General features: G+C 39.9%; 1 protein-coding gene across 1 annotated transcript in view; it reads left to right on the plus strand.

Annotated features, from left to right (window-relative positions):
• Positions 1-13951, plus strand: part of Atrnl1 (attractin-like 1) — a gene marked incomplete at its 5' end in the record, with an annotated part of 750654 nt that extends 736703 nt beyond the window's left edge. Inside the window, 1 exon segment of the mRNA XM_013515898.1 lies at positions 13752-13951. Within this exon segment, the coding sequence (XP_013371352.1) occupies positions 13752-13873 (122 nt within the window).
• Positions 13952-14686: the final 735 nt, after the last annotated feature.

Genomic DNA, 14686 nt, shown 5'->3' on the forward strand with positions numbered 1-14686 from the left:
AAAAAAAAGGGAGACTTAAAGAGTACCAGTTGATTAAAAATAAATACTTTATATGTACTTTCAAGATCCCCATTTGCATTGTTTTGGGGTGAGTTATACACATCTTTGCAATAAAAATTATAATCTTCATTTCTCCTACTTTAATTAGAGAATGTTTGGAACAGAAAAATATGAAATCAAATCTAACAAAATTATAATTTTCAAAACCAGGTAGTACCCAACTTATGCTGTACCACACTTAGATTTAATGCCTCTAAAATGTAATCATATTGTGAGTTTCTTTTCTTTATCTAAAAAAAAAAGCCTTTCCTCTAATTATGGGAACTAATCGACCATTGGACTGAAAGGGGCAGCTGGGTGGTGCACTGGCCCTTCGCCCAGACCTCGGAGCAAGGCTAATATGAAAGCCCTTTATAGACTGCAACTCCAAGCCTGCTGCTCAGATCTCTCTGTAATCAGCAAATGATCATAAGAGATTTCCTTTATTGACCTGAAAGCAAATTTTTTCATCTTCATGCCAGCTAAGCCACTTACTGAAAGTGGATGGATGGCATCCACAACAAATGTGCCTAATAAAGACAGTGAAGTCTCCTGTCTCTCCCACAAATGACATTCTGGTTGTCCTCCCGGTAAGCATTCTGGAATGGCACGTACTAATAAGAATTTCTACCTCCATCCTTGTCTTAACCCACTCCATCGTTGCCCTTGAGAAAAGTGTGGTTATGAAGACCTCCTTTATACAGATTCACTTGGCAAATCACTGAGCAGACGATCAGCACGGTTTGTGGCCATCATGTATGAGAATTCTATTCATGTCTGGAAATACCTAGGTGTGAGCACAGGGCAGAGTTTAGCCCCCTGGGTACGACATCGGGAAGTTCCAGCTCACTCTGAAGTCACTTCCTCCAGATGATTTATCTGCCTGTAGAGTTTGAAAGGTCCCCACCAGTACTGACTCTGTGACAGTTCTCAGTTTATAGTAACTCAAAGGCCACTTTGATTGCTCCCAAAGGCAAAGTGGGGCAAAACGGTGCTTTTTTTTCCACTCAGAAGGGTCAGCATTTGTGAGACCTACTCAGTCAAATTCTCAAAATTGCTTCAGAGAATGCAGTTTTCTTTTATACCATGCTCTATTAGATTAAAGGAGATCAGTTAAACAAACTACTTCCAAAATGTTCCTGCTTTGAATTACTGGAGAGAATGTGTACTATCGTGGTCTTGGATCACTTACCAAAATCAGAGGAAAAGTTTCTAGTCTGTTTTGAGAAATATACTGTCCAGTTATATTGCCTTTTCCTTCAGGAAAAGAGATTTATCAAAGATCAATTAGGCAGCAGAAACCTCTTTTTGTAAGAATGCCTTTGGCCTTTCAGTTATCTATAATAACTTTCGGTAAGGTCTAACCAATGCATAATAATCTTAATGGAAAAGCCATGATCCTCTGTAGCATATTCCCTTATATTTTATCTAAATAACTAGAAATGACAATTTGCACAATTCAGCATAGGGCTTTTTCTTCCAATTTTGAAATGATCTGGGCCATACAGTAGCCATACATTGGCCTTATTAATAGACTTTGTTAAAATAATATTTTGACTTTGAAGAGATAGTAGTATTTTTTTCTATTTGTTTTAGTGTTGAACTTTTGAAAAATATTGCGTGCTCTGAGCTTAGGAACATCACTATAGGAAACAGTAACTTTCACTGTTTTAGTTACCAGCTCTTCTTCCACCATGCAATGTCATATGTCCACATTCCATGTGACGCTCTGGCTCCTGTACTCCTGCGGTCTCACACAAATGCTACAGGAAGCAGTGGTGCACATCGTCACCCAAAGCCATTTAACCTTGATTTAAAATTTCTGTCTAATTTCTTGTAAACGGTTGTCTGACAAAAGAAAGGAGAACAAACAAAAGCAATGTGTATTGGCTCTAACTTTGCATGAATATCCTGAGAGAGGGTAGATTATGACAGGGAAACTGAAGTGAATCCCTTCAGGAGCTAAGGGAAGCTTATCATGGGACTCCCAGAGTTGGTCTCGAATACCAAAACCCTCTCCAAGGGCATGTGGGGAGAGCTGAGCTGCGTGAGCTTTGACACCATGCCAGTGTGACAGCTGTTCGCAGTTTTCATGCAGTTTTCATCGATCTTATACACAGTCACAGACGCTGACACCTGTTCAGAGATGATGTGGACCAAGATACTGAGTGAGAAGCTTGCACATGTGTGCGGCTCACACTGTCTCAGCTAAGCCTGTCCTGTCCTAACCTTAGGAAAAGATGATACTATGCTGGGAGGACAGCAAGCAGCACCTACAGGACCCTCTCCCTTGGTTGCTGTCAAGGCCAGCGTCAACTATAGCCACAGTGACGCCTCGACTTTCTGCCCCTGGCCTGACTGACTCTCACCCTGCAACTACGTACAGGATGAACGGAACAGAAGGGGGCAGTCCAGTATTGCCACATACTTAGGCGGGTGGGCAGACCTGAAGATTTCACTTCAGCCGTGCCCAGCTCCTTGATACCTTGTTTTATTCTTATGCAAGTAACACTTATTGAACATCTGTCTTCTTATACACATTGCAACATAAAAATGAATAGTTCTTACTTTCAAGGTGTTCTACTCAAAAAAGGATACAGAGTTATAGAGACAAAACTGTACTAAGATGTAAAGAATTAGAAAATTCGATTTTAAAAAATACTACCGAGCTGCTCAGAAATTGCCAGACCGAAATCAAATGCCAGCCTGAGTTTTGACACCGCCCACCCTCTTCACTTCCCTGAGCTGAGACTACCATCAGATTCTTGACCAATGTCACTAGAACCATAGAAACCACACCTAACAAGTACAAACCATGTCCAATACTGCATTACCAGTGTGCTCCTCACTGTGGTAGAAGAATGTTAATTTTTCCCCAGTCTTCACTAGTAAGACTAAAGGCAATTTCCAGCAGGCAAATGCTTGAATCCAGCCAGCCCCCTCATTCCTCAGTGACGTTGTGGTATCCCTTTCTGGGACACACAAGTACACACATGAACGGAGGTCTGGGGCCTGGCCAATAGCCTGCAGAGGAAAGGCAGGCGGGGTCATAAATTTGTAGAGCCAGAAGTGACCTTAGTGGCCATCTACTCTAAGAAAACTTTTTCAAAGGATTTCTGAAATTTTGTGAATTTCAAGTCAAGAAAATTTGGAAGCCACACACTCAGCTGGCCTGGAGTTGCCAGGGAATTTTGTGCTTTTTCCTGCAAACAGAAATAGGATCCCCGTGTTATAACTAGGAAGTGACGGTTTTCCTTACAGGGTCTCTGATCAGTTTCCATTCTGGTTTCCACTCTCCATCCTCTTCACTTCTTTTTCTCACTCCATGAGGTGTGACATAAAAATATGGTGAATAGGGACGGGGGATTTAGCTCAGTGGCACAGCGCCTGCCTGGCAAGCACAAGGTCGTGAGTTCAATTCCTGGTATCGGAAAAAAAACCAAAACCAAAACCAAAAAAAAAAAAATGGGGTCTGGGGATTTAGCTCAGTGGCACAGCGCCTGCCTGGCAAGTGCAAGGTTGTGAGTTCAGTTCCCGGTACCGGAAAAACAAAACAAAACAAAACAAAACAAAAAAATATGGTGAATAGTTAAATTTTAAAAAATTATTGCAGTAAAAGATGCATTGTCTTTAATCCCCCCTTGAAAGACTCCTGCTCAGTTTCAGCATATTTATTTCATTGTTCTTGCCACTTTCTGAAGAGTTCTGGAAGGCTTCGTTCATGAATTGTCTTTAATTGTATTGCCATGGCTGTCTCCCCGGATCAATTCTAAATATTTGCCCTTCGTGGTCATTTTGACTTCGGGAAAGAGCTAACGTCACACAATGCCAGATCTGGTGGAAAGATGGAGGAAGACGCACTGTGACGTTTTCACAGATCTGCCTTTCCTTTGGCTGTCACTTAACAACAACATTCCCATATCTTTTATCACCTGTAAGGATGCTCGTGAAGACTTCCAGAACTGCTTCAGGAAGTGGCAAAAACCATAGGAAAAGTCTGTTCAAAGGGAGGGGAGTGTCCTGCGCAGGGTTAATGGCAATTGTCTTTTCTCATAATACTCTTTTTAAATGTAAATATCCTCCATATACTGTGATCCCATCTCATATTCTTTCTGCTTTGGTGGCCTCATCCACTCTAAAGCAGATGTGTGCATACTATCAATCACAACCCAGGAGGAGATAGTTGTCACCAGAAACAGGACTTGCTCATGGCATTAAAAGATTTTTGTGAGTTTATCTGCCCAAAGTGGTGTAAGAAAGATGTGCCTTCTCCACCCTCTCATTTCGCACCTGCCACCTACACGTCAATGATGAGGATGACCGTGGAAGCCCCGGGTTGAAGACAGCAGAGGTGGCAGAAGAGTCTTCAGTCTGAGTCCCTGAATAACACATAGACCAGAGGTGTTTCTCTTCCCCGTCCCCTGCCACACAAGCTGACACCGATCTGTGTGAGAGATTAAACTACAATGTGAGAGATTAATTTCTGTTTTGTTAAACCAGTGAGAGTTTAGATTTTTAACTACTGCAACAGCCACATTACCCAGCTATACAAAGTCTTCTGATTCCATCCATGCAAACAACTCCCAATTCTATGCCTCTGGGGTAGGCTTCATTTCAGAGCTTCACGCTTACATACCCAACTATACAGCCCCCAAAGAGATCCTAAAGTCCAGTGAACTCACTATGCCCAGAACTAAAATATAGAGCCGCTCCCTCCCCACATACCTTGGCTTTTCCTTTTCCCTTGCACCCAAGCCAGAAAACGGAGTTGTTCCAGATTCCACCCTATTTTCATCTCCTGAATAGCTTTTCCTGAATACCTGTCCTGTGCATGTCCTTTTCTTTCTCCTTTTTACTGCCTTTGTATCTGATTTAATAACAGTAGCCTTACTTCCTACTCCTGCTTGTCTTCTCTGCTACCACTAGAGGTTTCTCTTTGAAATAAAAATCGGATCAAGCCTCTCTAGTCATTGCATGGCTCTTTCTTGGCTTGCAGATTAAAAATCAATGTTCTAATTTGTCACATAAGGCTGTCCTATGGATCCTTTCCTGCCTACTCTCTATCATCTCCCTCGTCAGTCTCTCATTGTTCCACTCACAGCATATGTCCTGAAGTTTCCCAAATACTTCCTGTCTTTGCTGTTGAATTTGTGGGTTTCTCCTATCCAGAATGCACCATACCCTCATGCCATCGTTGGTCTGACAAGTTCCTTATCATTCAAACCTCAGCTCAGACTGGGCATGGAAATCCACACCTTTAATCCCAGCTAGGTAGGTGGCTGAGGTGAATGGATCAAAAGTTCAAATCCTGCTTAGTCAACTTAGGGAGACCCTGTGTCAAAGGAAAAAGAAAAAGAGCTGTGGATGTAGTTCAGAGAGGCCTTGGAGTCAATCCCCAGCATCACAAAACAGAACAAAACAAAACAAAACAAACAAAACCTTCAGACCAGAGATTATCTCCTTTGAGAATGTTCAATCTGCACACCCACCTTAGAGACCTCACCTCTATCTTTCTTTCCCTGGTGTTCTGTGCCTGCATCACAGATTTTTTATATCCATACAGTCATTAGCAAATCTGGGAGTTTTTGTTTCTTTGCTTTAGTTTAACATTTTTAAAAAACAACCAAGTACCACAATACTGCCCATGATGTGCCCTCAATAGATGTTAACCATTTTGACCTGTACTGCCATCTACTTCTATTTGCATACCATGGTCCAACCATGCATGTAAAATCCTGAGGGCAATGGCTAGCATAGAGCAGGCTTTTAATCAGTGTTAGCAGAAAGGTTGTTTTTGTAATATGCTGCTGTTTGTACTACCGTCAGGCCTCTGACCGTACTGGTTTTATATCTTTACTTGTTTCTATTTTTTGGTTTTGACTCCACACCCTTCAGGAGACATTTTCCCCAATCCTCAGTTTTCTTCCTCTGGCTGCAGCCACAAAGCGAGTGGAATATGAGCCCAGGGATCTGGAGGCTGTGGTTCAGGTCCCTCTACTCCCACCAGCTGTGCGAGCTGAACTAGGCATTTACTCACTTTGTGCCTCATTGTGGCCATCTGTGAAAACCAGTGTAAAAATAGCTTCCTGACCCACTAAAAGAGAACAGCTCTGAGGGACAATCTAGAGAATGAATGAAAAAATACTGTGTTTATACTCAGAAGTGTACAGAAGTTATTCACTGTATTTTCAATAGCACAAACAATATTAGTGTAAACAATGCTTTCTCTATGGAATGGTTACTTCCTCTATATTGTCATCACTTTCTATTGTTTTTACATTCCCTAGTGAATGGGCAACTCAGGAAAGTCATGTATGCCGTCATGGGCATGTTCTTTCTGCTTTGAGAACTGAATCCTGTATTACCTCCCCGACATTGCTGCCTGGATCATTGTCGTCTGTGACTCTTAAGAGTTTATCTTTTTTGTCCACTTGCCCCCTTATTTGGCATTCCAACCCACAACAGCTATACTGGTCTTGGAATGAGTGAATGAAGCAATGCAACTAACGGAAGTAGGAAATCTTCCCATGCTAGCTTTTTGTCTATGACTTCCTATTTCTCTTCAGGCTTTTCAGATGAGGATGCTGAAGAGGAATAGGAGCACAATAATGATGATTTTTGAGCTCTTATGTGCCAGGCACTTTTCTAAGCCTTTTACATTTAATCTTCACCTTAAACCTGTGTAAAGAATACATATAGTTCCTATACTCTGATATAAGCTCTATGAGGGGCAGGAGATTTATATCTTGTCCGTCTGGCTCATTGCTAAATCCTTAGGGACTAGAGCAGTGCCTGGTATATAGTAGGCACCCAAGAAGATATTTGCTGATTGAAGTGATTTACTCTTCAAACAACATTTTGATCTTTAGAATTTTAGAGATTTCTGGACATCTATAACTCGCTAACTAATTTGATGTAATACTTCATAGTTTATAAAATACTTTTGCATACATAACTTCATTTAATTTAAAACAACCAATGACTGAAATACTAAAATATGATGGCAAATGAAAAGTAAAATGTGGCCATTGTTACAATATTGCCGTGGCTCAGTTTCTTCAGTGAGTAGTAAGCATTTAAATTAACCTAAGTATGACTGGGGCCTAAAATAAGGGGTGATCACGTACTGAAATTGTTTTCTGTAACTGAAAAAAGAAAATACTAGCATATATTTCCCGGCTGATTTGGAAAGAGTGGATTCTCAGTTGAGCTCCAGATTTACTTACCAACATGGAAAGTAGCTATAATGCTGATTCTTATCAATGGGTGTGGGTCTTTAAAAAGGCAGCAAATACTTTCAATGAACCAAGGAAAATTTCCTGTGTGTAATTAAGATTAGAACGGATGAGGTCTGAAAGAAGCCTCACTTGCTAAGAACCATAAGGATCTGCATTAAAGAATGATTTGGGACAATAGTGGCCGTGATTGACTCAGCACATCCTAACCAGTGAGGGATGGTCCATACAAAATTTAGGGAGCTCTAGCAATCTTACAGAAAGTGTTGGATGAGGTGTCTGTGGTGCTAGAGTAGGATTATATTTTCTACATCCTGAACAATGTGTCTTTAAATGAAATTATAAATGTTATGATGAGTTAAAGGCCAAACAAAATTTTATAACCAGAATACAATATATTGGCATTTGTAGTCATCACTGGTTTTTAGTAGGTGAGGGGAAGCATTCTTTAAACTCTCAGACAAATATGACTAGTCCATTTGTCACTCCGCTGTCTTCAGCACTTGAAGTATTTCAATTTTTATTCAACAGTGTAACCTTTGGAGTTTTGCCTAATAATGACTTCAGTTGTGCTGGTCTTCCAACAGATAAATTGAAATGGAAATGCATATTTCCTAATTATGCATCCAGCCCTAGTTGCATATTGGCAAGAGTGGCCGCACTGAATGTTAAATTAAGTCTGCACAACAGTGAGAGCCTGTAACATCAAAGTTTCCCAAAGTCACTTTCTTAATCATGTGAAGGATAGCCGAGACTCCGATCAGTAGTATGTAGCTATATACAATCAGAGGGAAAACATTTAAACATCCCAGCATGGTATTTCCATTTAAATCTGATTACAGTGAAATAAAACTGTAGCCATTAAAGGTTTAGAAGAACTACAAATACAAGCAGTAAAAGAAGACAGATAGTAAATGAGGTAGTAAAACATTTCAGCAGGGCAAACAGTTTATAGCACTCATTCAGTCTTCCCGAAGCAGACTGTGCAATTCACTACAGACCCCGCACCCGTTCCCTGAACTCCACTTAAACCTGCAATTAACCTTTCACGCCTAATGAAGCTGTTTTCCTGGAAAATTAAAATATATAGTTGTGCCTGCGTTTACACAGACTTGGGAGGAGAGCACTGCAAAATGAATGACTTTTCTAAGGCTTTTGTTCAAATGCAGAATGGAAGTACTATGTATATAAAGCGGGAATGTTCCTTCCAAGGCAATTTCATTTGATGCACAGTATTTTATTACTGTACTTATTAATTGTTCTGCATAATTGTAAAAAAACACACATCAGTAGTTTTATGATTAGATTGTTACTGCTAGAATCCAATATTACCATTTCATTTCCATTAGGGAAAACTAGAGTTTTACTAACAATAACTAAATTCCTGATATTTCTCCTTGGTGGTTTTTCTTGCAAATTTAGCGGTTTATAAAAAGATATATTTACATTTAAATATTTAGCTTTTTATCTTTTATGTTGCTTCCTCTTTAGGGCATATTTGCACATGTTTTGTTTTTTGTTTTGTTTTGTTTTGTTTGTCTTTTTGAGACAGGGTCTCACTATGCAGTTCAGGCTGACCCTGAGCTCACTTTGTAGCCCAGGCTGGCCTTCAACTCGCAATGATCCTCCTGCCTCAGCCTCCCAAGGGCTGGAATTACAGGCATGTGCCACCACTCCCATCTTGCACATTTAAAGAGAAATAAAACACTTAAATTTTAGAAAAGAAATACTGTTTTTCTCTATAGTTGTAGGTAAAGGTCTGATTTTAATATATGCTCTACTTATTTACAAAATGATTGGGGCAGCTTGGTATCCAACCCTATGACTATTGAATTGTGTTCATTTGCTGAATTAAATTCTGATGGCCTTAAAAAAAATATGTCTGCTTCATTCCAAGCTGGCCCTGCCTGAGTGACCCAGAGCATCCACTGTCATGTCCTACATTAGCAAGCACCGGTTTGAGACACCAAGAGGCCATGGGAAGTGGAATAGGACACAGAAGATGGACTTCTTTTTTTATGTGGCTTGTACTTCATATTTAAATAATCTAAATGTCACAGTGTCTAGTATTTAAGAATTAAAAGTGCAAGGAGGTAAAGCTTCTAATAAATACTTAAACCCCAACATTTTTATTGAATCTACTGGTATATTTTGATGTAAATTTTGCTAGCCTGCAGCGCGTGGGCATCATCCTGACATGGTAAATGAAATTCCTTTAGACCGCCAGTCTAAAATAATGAATTGTTCCCCCAGTTAATTGTATTGCTTTGATAACAAAGAACTATGCTAGGCCTAGAGAACACAATAAGTGGATTTCATCAGATGATTTGTGTGACGTTTTGAAAAATGATCTTCTAGAGTGACCTGATTTTAATGGAACTCAGCATGCACCACTGCACAGGCTCTGACTGGGACCGAGCACTTTGTCCTAGGGCACAAAGCATACAGGTCATTTCTGGAAAACTTCCCATCCAGGAAAACTCCCAAGGAATTCTAGACCAGGAGAAAGCGAGTGCCACAAGGCAAAGCACAATGGACTTGTTTCTAGGTTGCTCTTATTTTATTGATACGTATCTTTTTTTTTATCCAGAAAAGATCTCATTACCCTTCTCCTATCGTGGCCAGTGTGTAAATAAACCAAGGCCTACAAAACAGAACAAACGAATGTACTCATTCAGTGCTTGCTATAGCAAAGAACTCAACTACTGTGCTTTGTGTTCTAGCAAGAATGCAAAGGCAGGCGGGTGAGAGGAAGCAAGCAGAGGCAAGCAGGGCCACTTCAGGCGTGTGCATTGGAGGATGTTGGCTTACGGAGCGGCATGGGCAGGCTAAGTAGAAGTGGCACGCTCTGCAGTTGGTTAGAGCTACATATGTGCTTTTCTCTAATTGTCCTAATTGGAAGTGGGGTCACATCTTAGGGAAGCTGTCAGTTATCCGGACCATCAGAAGACGGTGGTTCAAGGGATTATTGTTTAACTTCATGGATTATTACTAAAAGTAGCAGTTTGAAGTCCCCTTAGTCTGACTTATAGGAGCCCGGCTTCCTGGGCTCCTTATTGTAGACAGTGAGTTGGTTTTCTGAGTGTGTGTTGTAGATTGTGGATCAGACTTCCATTTTCATTTGTGGACTGGCTATTATGTCTATCTTTATTCTCTCACCAGCATATAAATGGTATGATTAGGGGGTGGGGAAGTAATACTGTCCTCTTTAAAGTATGCTCATTTACTTTTCTTTTTATCAATTAAGAAAATTAGACCCCTTACAATAACAGAGTGTGGTGAAGCAAAATGATTGAGATTATTTCCTCCCTGTACCTCATCTCTCTAATGAGTCTTCCCCACACAGGGCAACTCAGTAGGGCAGGGACCTTGTTCCCCTGTATGTTCCCGTGTCCAGGTTCTCTTTCAGGATGAAAGAGAGCCTAGCACCTTCTGATTGTTCCACTTCATTCTTTGGGGAAAGTCACCATGCCCTAAACATAATAAATACAAAAATAATAGTAAAGAGCTTAAATTTGACTTGACATTCAAGGTATATGCAGAGACACACATAAATGCAGTTACTATATTCAAGGTAGATATGCATACAAATGTGGATGTACACACAAAAGTTTTATGCTTCTATGTTGTTCCTAATTAAATTATAAGATTTATAAAGTGAAATAATTCATACTGGGCTACAAACTGTGTAAAGGACTCAAGCTTAACTCTGAATGCAACTGTCATTGCCCCACATGTCAGACCTTGAGCAAGTGACCCAGGGTGTTCTCTGGGATCACATAGGGTAGACCCTGAAATATCACTGCCTGGAGGAATGCAAGGTTTCCCACCCAGTTACTGCCTTTCAAGGGGAACTTGAAAACATGGTTGACTATTAGATTTTCCTAGGAGAGGATAAAAAGCTGTCAAATTAAGCATGATTTGTCATTTTATTTATAAGTTAAGAACTGACATATGGTTTATAATTTTTTTAGTTTTCAATTGCATGTGTTTCCAAGCCTCAGTATCAGTAGTAAATCCAGGACATGTTGGGAGAGATAGTAGTTTAATTAGGTGTTGGACCTCATATGCCTTAAAATATAAAGATACTGTGAGAGTTTTAAATTAGTATAGAATTTCCCATTTTGGCAACCCAAACTGTTTGCTTCTCTTCTGGCTCTACATCTTCTGTAAGGAAAATATCTGCCACCATATATGAAAGGACAATATTATTTTTCAGAGCTCCTTTGGACTAGGTCATGCAATAGTTTAATGAACATCATGATTTCATGTTTGGATGGTGCGATCACTGAAATTAGTGTAAGTGGCCACTGTCACATTAAAGGAGATGTATATTATTTGTCATATTTGGCTGTCTCTAGCTAAAACGGTGCCAGGAATGAAATTACGGGAAGTTGTAGATGATGACAGAAATATTCCAAGAGATTTGTGGAAATATTTTCAGTTAGCATAACCACTGTCTGTGGTTTTTTTAATGAATGCCCTTCATCTCCATCTAGTAGAGAAATAAGAAAATAATTATTTGCTGCAGAAGGAGGAGAGATGAAAGCTTCTGTACTGGCTACTTCAGATGTTCACGTGAGCTTGTCAAAGATGAAGCATGCAATTTTTATTTAAGCTTTAAATGAGCGATGTGTCTAAGAAATTCAGGATAACATTTAGTACCCTGAAAGAGAAAGATGCCTGACAGCAACCCTCAAAAGGTAAATGTGTATTATTAGCCGAGGTGGTGATTATTGCAATTTTGTAATCCCTTCCCTCCCTATCACTTTAAATTTCTCCTCCACAAACACCTTTTCTTGTTTTCAATCACTCTCCTGTAAAATCAAAGGCGTCGGGAAGTGTGTATTTAATCTGATGCTGCTGCTTGCCCTTATCATTTTCATCCCCACGTGTCTTAAGTGTGGGGCTGTGTCTATTGGCCACACTTCCTGTCCTCTGTTTTCCCACTTCCTGTCCTCTGTTTTCCCACTTCCTGTCCTCTGTTTTCCCATTTCCTGTCCTCTGTTTTCCTACTTCCTGTCCTCTGTTTTCCTACTTCCCTTTCAAGCTTCCATCTTCAGTTAGGTCCAGAAACGGCTCAGAGAGCGTCAGAACCTTCCTTGAGGGAATCTAATAGAAGCCAACGTGTGCCATTGGCTGGCCTGACCCCCACGGCCTACGAGGTACTTTTTCACAGCCTTCTCAAGCCACACCTTTCCCCGGCTTCCACAACACTGCATCAGTCTAGATGACCTTCCTCATACAGGCCCATGTCTGTGCTGGAATTTCTTTCTATTCCTACATTTCTGGAATTCTGTTCTGGGCAGATCATATTTGAAGCTTACCTAGAATAAATTAATTCACAGGAATAAAATAATTCAATGACATCCTTTGTGCAGTAAGATCCAAAAAAGAGGTCTTTCTCTAAAAGCAACACGTGGAGAAAACAGCAATGAGAACTCAGGGGTTGGGTCACCTCACTTCAGAGTCAAGTCTCTAAGACCCTAGAGAGAGGGAAATAAATCAGAAGTTCTCCAGTGACCTCTGTTTAAATAAGGCTAAATGGTCTGGGCCTGGTAGTGCAGTGTGGTAATTTGAGATACTTTGTTTTACTCGAAAACTATAGGACACAAAAGAAACTAAAATGACCCCTCTGTAGCTAAGACAAATGAGGGTAAACTAAGATAAACCATTGCTTGTATAAATTTAGTAAATGTTCTACCACCTTCCCACAGCACCACCCTGGTGACCAAGACTTTAGTACATGGGATTTTGGGAACATTCAGCATCCAAATCAGAGAACATTTGTATTTCTCAGTGAAGGAAACCAGTCTGAAAGTTTACACATTTTTAGTTCCAACTATATAACAGACTTTCTGGAAAAGGAGAAACTAGAAACTTTAAGAAAAAGATCAGCATTTACTGAAAGTTTTGGGGAAAGAGGGATAAATCAGGGATTTTTAAGGCAATGAACTATTCTATATAATAGCATAATGGTGGGTACATGACATGCATTTGTCAAACTCCATAGAACTGCATAACACAAAGAGTGAACTATGGACTATATAGCTGATAATCATCTATCAGTATTGGCTCAATTTTTCTGTAAACCTAAAACTGTTCTAACTGTTTAAAATAATGTTTATATGATGAGTTTTAGTCCTAAAAAAATCTGAAATAGTAATTTTCAAAATTCCTACTATATCCAGAGCAAACAGTATTCAGACATAGAAGCCAAGGTGTGGACTCCTCTCCACAACTGAATGTGATGTTTCCTCAAACACCGAATTTACTCAAAGTTAGAGCTAGATTAACTTTGTTAGAGTCTTGTTCTTCTTCATGTACAAAGTGCACGATTTTAGAACATCCAATGAGCAGCTAAACAGTCATGACTAATTGTGCAACAATATGAAGATGGACGCTAAACATCGCTGTTGCCATCCCTCCCAGAAATGTCTAAACAAGTATTTAAATGCCTCTTGCTTTCTCTTCTAGGACTCGCAATTGCCAGTGCCCTGATAGACATTTCACAGCAGAAGACTTCAGATAATAAAGATAAAACGTCGGGAGTCCGAAATCGAAAACACCTCTCCACACGTCAAGGAACCTGTGTCTGAGAAATGGAAATTTCGCTTGTAGATTCTGTACTGACTTACTTTGTAAATGGCTTCCATTAAAGCTGTTCTATAACCCCACATTTTATAGAGGCCAATCTCTGTATAATCCAGGGCCCAAGGACAGTTCCCTCTAAATGGGCAATGTCCCGAGTGGCCAAAGAATGTTCATGAGTTTTATAAAAGTAACAGTATTGATGGTCACACAGGTGATAAAGTCAGTTTTTACAACTGTATGTTAGGCTTATCGTACATAACATTAAATTAATCTGGAAAAAGATGTATATTATTTCTTAATGCAGATGGAAATATGTAATTCATATAAATCAACTGTTTATATCCCAAGACTTTAAACAGAGACATTTTATAATGCCTGAATGATAAACATTGTACAGTTTTTGCCTCATCAGCAAACTTAGGTTACCTGTATATGAATAGAAGATGAACACATCCCAGTGGCTTTAAATAGTATTTTATCTCACTGTAAATGTGAAAGCACGATTTTGATTGAGTGGAATGAAGATGTCTTAGTTACTTTTTTCACTGCTGAAACAAAATACCTGACACCCAAAGTTAAAGGGAGGAAAGGTTTATTGGGTTAACAGTTTGTAGAAGTTTCAGTTCATAATCAGCTGGCTCCAAGGCAAGGTGGCACGTGGCAGAAGGGAAACAGTTCATGGAGGTGGAAGACAGCAGAAACAACAAGGGAAAGGGGAGATAAGAGTCTTTTTGTTCCTTATATTGTATGCAGGCTACCCGCCCTAGGGTGGGTGTTGCACTCATACCCTTACACCTAGCCAGAACTATGCCAAACCA

The sequence above is a fragment of the Chinchilla lanigera genome, unplaced genomic scaffold, assembly GCF_000276665.1.
Source record: "Chinchilla lanigera isolate Chin_1 unplaced genomic scaffold, ChiLan1.0 scaffold00030, whole genome shotgun sequence".
In the NCBI taxonomy this organism is placed as follows: domain Eukaryota; kingdom Metazoa; phylum Chordata; class Mammalia; order Rodentia; family Chinchillidae; genus Chinchilla; species Chinchilla lanigera.